At 35.4% G+C, this 6,031-nt stretch overlaps 1 protein-coding gene across 6 annotated transcripts in view; it reads right to left on the bottom strand.

Annotated features, from left to right (window-relative positions):
• Positions 1–1,145: 1,145 nt before the first annotated feature.
• ptprz1a (protein tyrosine phosphatase receptor type Z1a) overlaps positions 1,146–6,031 on the bottom strand; it is a 52,030-nt gene continuing 47,144 nt past the window's right edge. For all 6 annotated transcript variants that reach the window (XM_043228620.1, XM_043228619.1, XM_043228621.1 and 3 more), the window contains 6 exons: positions 5,958–6,031; positions 5,749–5,877; positions 5,443–5,595; positions 4,012–4,154; positions 2,659–2,794; positions 1,146–1,926 (listed from right to left, as the gene is read on the bottom strand). In XM_043228620.1, the coding sequence (XP_043084555.1) occupies positions 1,783–1,926; positions 2,659–2,794; positions 4,012–4,154; positions 5,443–5,595; positions 5,749–5,877; positions 5,958–6,031 (779 nt within the window). In that variant the 3' untranslated portion in view covers positions 1,146–1,782. The remainder of the gene's footprint in view (positions 1,927–2,658; positions 2,795–4,011; positions 4,155–5,442; positions 5,596–5,748; positions 5,878–5,957) is intronic.

The following is a 6,031-nucleotide window of genomic DNA, read 5'->3' as shown; positions in this document are numbered from 1 at the left end:
TTCTTCAAAGGGATTATGTCATAACTCGTGTGGCTGTCATCTTCGTCACCCAACCCTTAAGCCGTGGACTTATAATAATCGGTTCCTGAAGATGCAGTGGCTTAAGAAGCGACCTGATCGCCGCCAGAAGCACCGTCTCGATGAGTTCGAGGAGGGCCGGAGCAGAAGTTAATTGAAAAACCGCCCTATTCGGTCGAATGTCTTTAAGGAAACCTGTCTTTGTTCTCTTTTGCTGACCTCTTGGGCCAGATGGAGAAGTGAAGGACTGTTGATCTGACCTCTTGTGGTTTGGCAGTCGGGATGCCGAGGTAACAAGAAAAGGGAGTTCAGAATTAACAGCTGACACGAGGCGAACGGCTGCTGTCTGGAGACTGTAATCAACACGAGTCTATCCCGAGGGCAGATGAGAACCACTTTATTAGACGATATTTTATTATGGAGACTTTCAAGACCAAAACTGGTGCCCAAAACCTGCACAATGCTAATTGCAGATCCACTACATACGCAATGTTTTGGGTTTAAAATAGAATAGTGAGTCATCTGTTTTTCTTTAAACTTAAAATAAAAATGTTGGTTTTTTTGTTGTTTGTCTTTTTTTAGATTTTTAAATGCAGAAATTTAACATTTCTTTTTGTTTTAACACCTTTTTAATTTTTTTTTTTTAATCTATAGTGCATAGTCCACTATAATACATTTTAATAGCAGTATTTTTGTATTGAAATTTCTTTTTGCATTTGTACATAGTCTTACAATGTATTATACGTTATGTACATAATATATAACGTATAATGCATTTTTAAGACTAGGCAATCTTTATTTTTAAATAGATTTCTAGGTCATGTCAGTAATTTAGATATGTATATTACATGTACGTTTAAGTAATTTTTAATATAGGCGGTTTTAGAAAATCACAACTTTTCATTTTCCATCAGGCTTAGTACAAGAGTCAAGTTTTAAATATGGAAAATATCCAAACTCTTTTTTTTAAATGCTAATGGTCCTATCAAATTCAGTTATATGCTAAAAGTGCTATCGCCAGACCCAGAGTTTGGCTGAATAGGAGTTGGGAGCGTTCCTTTAATGTGGAGAATATACATCCACGTTATAAAAAGAAATCATATGAAAAATCCAAGCGTGAACAGACAGTGCTTTGATTCGTTTAATCCTACGAACAGACAAAAACATCTGGTACATCTAGTGTCAGTAAAACATCTTATATGTCAGTAACAAAACACAGCGGCATCAGGAATATTAAAACCATTTCAAATCTGACTAAATTATTAAAATGCAGCCATGTCTTGCAGCACTAGCGCCTCAAATATAAAATTCTAGACATAAATAGAAATTTGGTCCATTGACGTGGTCGCTGTAATATTATTTACACATTAGAATATTATTTCCTGCCCTTTATCCACGACTGGTTTTGCCACTTTCTTTGTATATCTGTATGAAAAAACAGTGGCTCAAATTCTACTACAAAAAAATAGACTAAATAAAAAAAACGGTCTTATTAAAATAAAAAAAGATGTTTCCCTTTAAACAAGCTTTTAAGCAAATAAATATGACTCTATGAGAAGACATTAGTACGTAAGACATTAGCACAAGGTGGCGATTTAAAAGAGAAAGGATGAATAAAAACGTGGAGTGTACAAAGGCACACATTTACCGCCGGCGCTGCATCCAGCAGAGCGCTATCAGTTCAGAGATGGACTGGGGAAAAACAAGAGCATTCTTTGATAGAAAAAAAAGCAGTCTTTTTCCTGTGCCGGCTCGTCGCTATGGTTACACCAAGGATTCCAGACTCTCGGCCGCACTCGAGATGCCTCCTGGGACCGTGCCGTTGTTATCCGAGGACTGAAGCGCCCGCTCGTCGTCTTGGGTGCTGACCAAACTCAGAATGGCTTTGTAGAGGAACTGATACTGATCCTATCCCACAAAAAAAAAAAAAAAAATTAAAATTAAAAAACAAGAACATGTTGGTAGTTTGACCACAACATACCACTCTAAATATTAAATTTTCCCTTGTGGATTTGAGTTAATTCCACCTCAGGGCAGGATTATTAATGACTGACTTTTCCTCATCAGAACTGCTGCCAACTCCGGAGAGATGGAAAAAAAAAAACACACTACATTTCTTTTAAAATGTATAAATGCCAATAGTCTGCAGACACATGGAAAATACTAACACTATAAAAATAAATATCTTGAAATATAAAAGACCTCATACAAACTATAAAAGATTAATGTTCACACTAAAACTAACCTATAAATATAATCTAGACATTTTATTGGGTCAATACTCTCACAATATACACGTACACACACACGTATGTATGTATGTATGTGTGTGTGTGTGTGTGTGTGTATATATATATATGGCCTAAAAACTCACAAGTTTTTGCATAGGTGGGTTATTTTATAGGTCAACATTATATGTATTAGATTCTATAAATATTTGCAAGTTGATGCATTTTTACGTATAGCATGTGTTAGCTCTATTTTTGAATATATATAAAGTGTGTGTGTGCGTATATATATATATATATATATATATATATATATATATATATATATATATCATAATTTGAGGCTGATGTTTTAGTGTTTGATTTTGTTAAAACTGTGTTCTTGAATGAAAGCAGGCAGATGAGCCCTCACGATGTCAGTGAAGACTCCAGGCCTCATGAGGTTGGTCATCTTGGCCATCATGTAGACGTTCAGAGCGCTCTCGGCCTCAAGCTGTTGCAGCAGAGTGAACAGCACACAGAAGGTTCCAGCAGTCACACCGCCATCTCTGCACAAACACACATTACACAAATCAGTGATAAAGCATCAAACAAGTGCTCCCAGATTACATCACTCAACCCATTTCACCTAATATATCCTAAATTTGAATTTTTTCTAAATAGATACAATTGAAATGTCAATATATAAACACTTTATTAGTATTTTATTAAAAGCAGGGGATTTGAAGGCAAGAAAGTTCAATCCTACAAAAATTCCATTCCAAAAAAACTGATTTAAGGTACTGTCTATGACTTTTTTTGTGTGTGATCGAACCTTATATAACAAGTGAGTGCATAATTTAACATCACTGGTCATTCATTTTGGTGTGCAGTTTTAACATAAGTACTAGAAAAATATTTTCATTCTTTGATCTCTCCCTTTCCTTTAAAATATTATTTGAAGCATGGCTTTGGAACAATATGTCTTGTGAAAGTGTTACATAAATACATTTCAAGTTTTAGTTAATTATTATTATTATATTTTTTTATGAATTCTAATGATCCGGAACGGACTTGTTTAAATTGCATTAAAGCATTAAATTGATCAAAAAGTAATACTACAAATATATGTTAAAAAATTTAAATTTCACATTTTTCAAAGATCAATTTTAAATTTATTTCAAATAAATGTATTGTTCTTTCTATTCATCAGAATTCTTAGAAAAAATATATTAAGCAAACTGTATTGCACAAAGTAGGTTTTGTTTTAACATAGTAAGAACATTTTCTAACTACCAAATATGTAAAAAAAAAAATAATTTTTTTTAAAAAGACTATTTTAACTGTATGGTTAAATAAATGCTCACTTTGTGAGCATAAGAGATTTCTTTTGAAACCCTATTGGCCCCAGCATTTTAACAGCCTTATATTTGTACTAAAATTGTTTCTCTTGAGGTTTTTCCATCTAATAACTAAGATTGACTAAATACAAATTCACTATTCCCCAGATAATATTTGAATCTGTTCTTTTGGCTGTAGCACACCGAAAATATAAAAGTCAATTATTTAATTCAGCGAATGCTTACTATTTTTTACTGTTTACCAGCTATTATTACAGTTTAACAGCTGGTCCATCATACAGAGCAGCATAAAGCAGGCTGGATATTCCCACTGGTTTATTACGCAGACAGCAGACAGTGAGACGCACACTAACTTCTGGAACAGAAACAACACATCTTTTCCAAGACTCAGTGTGCATCTCCTTCAGGGCCAAGACGCGACTCACTCGTCATGAACGACCATAGGTCCATCTTTGGAGCCGGACTCTTTTTGGATGATGTTGATCAGCTCAAAGACGTTACTGATGGGACTGTCTGGGTTGGGCCAGCGTGGAGCCCGGTAATGCTTCACTTCTAGAACAAAGTCATCCTGAAAAAAAAGAGAGAAAACAGGTTATGAGAAACAAGCATTTTAGGGCTCTTTGATTTCTGTGATGTGGAAAACACAGACAGATTGATGGAATTAGTTGATGGATGGATGCATCATCACTTAGAATTTAAATATCAATTCTTTATGTTGTGTACGTCTGAATGAATGATACAGACTACACACGTACGGTTATTAACCCTTGCCGAACATTAAATGTATGTGTGTATACTTTTTATATTAGTCATTGCCCAGCACTTATTTTTAAGGAAAATTGAGGCCTACCAGAAAAATGTAAATACATAACATGGCATTTCTGGAAAAAAAAAAGAGAAAAAAAAATATATATATATTTTTATGAATTCAAATAATAAGAGATGCTTTTAATGATTAACATTTTATGAAACCATAAACATTTTATGAAACCATGAAAATGGAAAGTATTACTGGACAACACAAAAAGGCCTCTTTTGAATTGATGTTAAATTGTGAAAGTTAACATGATTTCAAGTAATTAGACATGCTTTTTCTTGAATATTTTTAAATGTAACTATTAAAACTAGTCTAGGAAAAAAAAAGAATCCAAAATGGAATTTGGGAAATGGATTTCTTTCTTTTTTTTTTCTCACTGGAGGAAGTGTTGTTATGGATTATGGACTGCTATTTTAAAGGGACATTTGTTTCTTACAAACACTTGCTTTATTAATAGGGTCTCATAGTTTACTCATGGATTATTGTAATGTTTTTTTTTTATCCATTCTTTGATGTAATGCTGCATTTGCTCCATTTCTGCAAATATGGCTTGATTAAGAAACAAACTCACCTACATCTTGGATGCTCTGAGGGTAAGTACATTGTAAGAAATGTTTCATTTTTGGCAGATTTTTATTTTTTTTTTTTTAAGTGTGTGTGTTTATGATCAATATGCTTCGGCAGATACAGATGGTTTAATGCTAAGTGTGTGAAAAGCACCAGATGTGTTGTTTAACAGACTCAGTTCTCACTTTCGTCAGCAGCCATTTGCTCCTCCTAATATTTTCCACAATCGTCCGGCAGGCACCAGCTGCCATCTTCAAAACAGATGCCTGTGTTCATGTTTCTGAACGATTTTTGGGAAATGACAAAAAAAAAAAAAAAAAAAAAACGCTCATTTGCATCTCTCTGAATCGATTCTCTGAGCTTTAGTATGATGTCTTCCTTTTGGTGCATTGTGGGTAAAACCTCTGATCCACTTTGCGTCGCTAATGTTAGCGGTGGAATCTGATTGGCTGTGCAGCTGATATGATGTTACCTGCGTGGCCTCGAGGATGTACTCCTGCACTATCAACATATCTTCATTGGACAGACACACATGGCCCTCCCCTTTTAACGAAACGGAAAATGTCTCGTAGCTGACTGGCTGATCTCTCGCAGGCCAGAATATGATTGGCTCGCTGTCTTCTGTCTGGAAACGGAATAAAGGAACGAGAGAGGGAGGGAGAGAGTGAATGAGAGATGAATGAAAGGACAATCTGTTTCATTCAGCAGTGGAAGACAGGCAGGAAATGAGCACGATGCTATAAAGCATTGTGCGATAAAAAAAAAACAAAAAACTGACCGTGCTGCTCGCGTCCAGCAGTGAAACAATAACCTGGGCGTTGTGATCCCACACCATCCTCCACAAGTCCTTCACTGTGCTGGGCAAAGGATTCTGGGTAATGATGAACTCTTTGCTCTGCCGATAACCCTGAAGTGAACGCATGAATGAGTCTTGATCTGAATGTAAATAAGCTGAAGAGGTGACTGGAGAAGCTCTGAGTGTCTCACCGTGACATACGAGGCGTTGATGTAGTCTGACGTCTCTCTTGCTGATGTGGACAAACACACTCTGGATTTCTCCA

This window comes from Puntigrus tetrazona, chromosome 25 (genome assembly GCF_018831695.1).
Source record: "Puntigrus tetrazona isolate hp1 chromosome 25, ASM1883169v1, whole genome shotgun sequence".
In the NCBI taxonomy this organism is placed as follows: domain Eukaryota; kingdom Metazoa; phylum Chordata; class Actinopteri; order Cypriniformes; family Cyprinidae; genus Puntigrus; species Puntigrus tetrazona.
The sequence above is the reverse complement of the archived record's forward strand: the minus strand, read 5'-3'. Positions and strand labels throughout refer to the sequence as shown.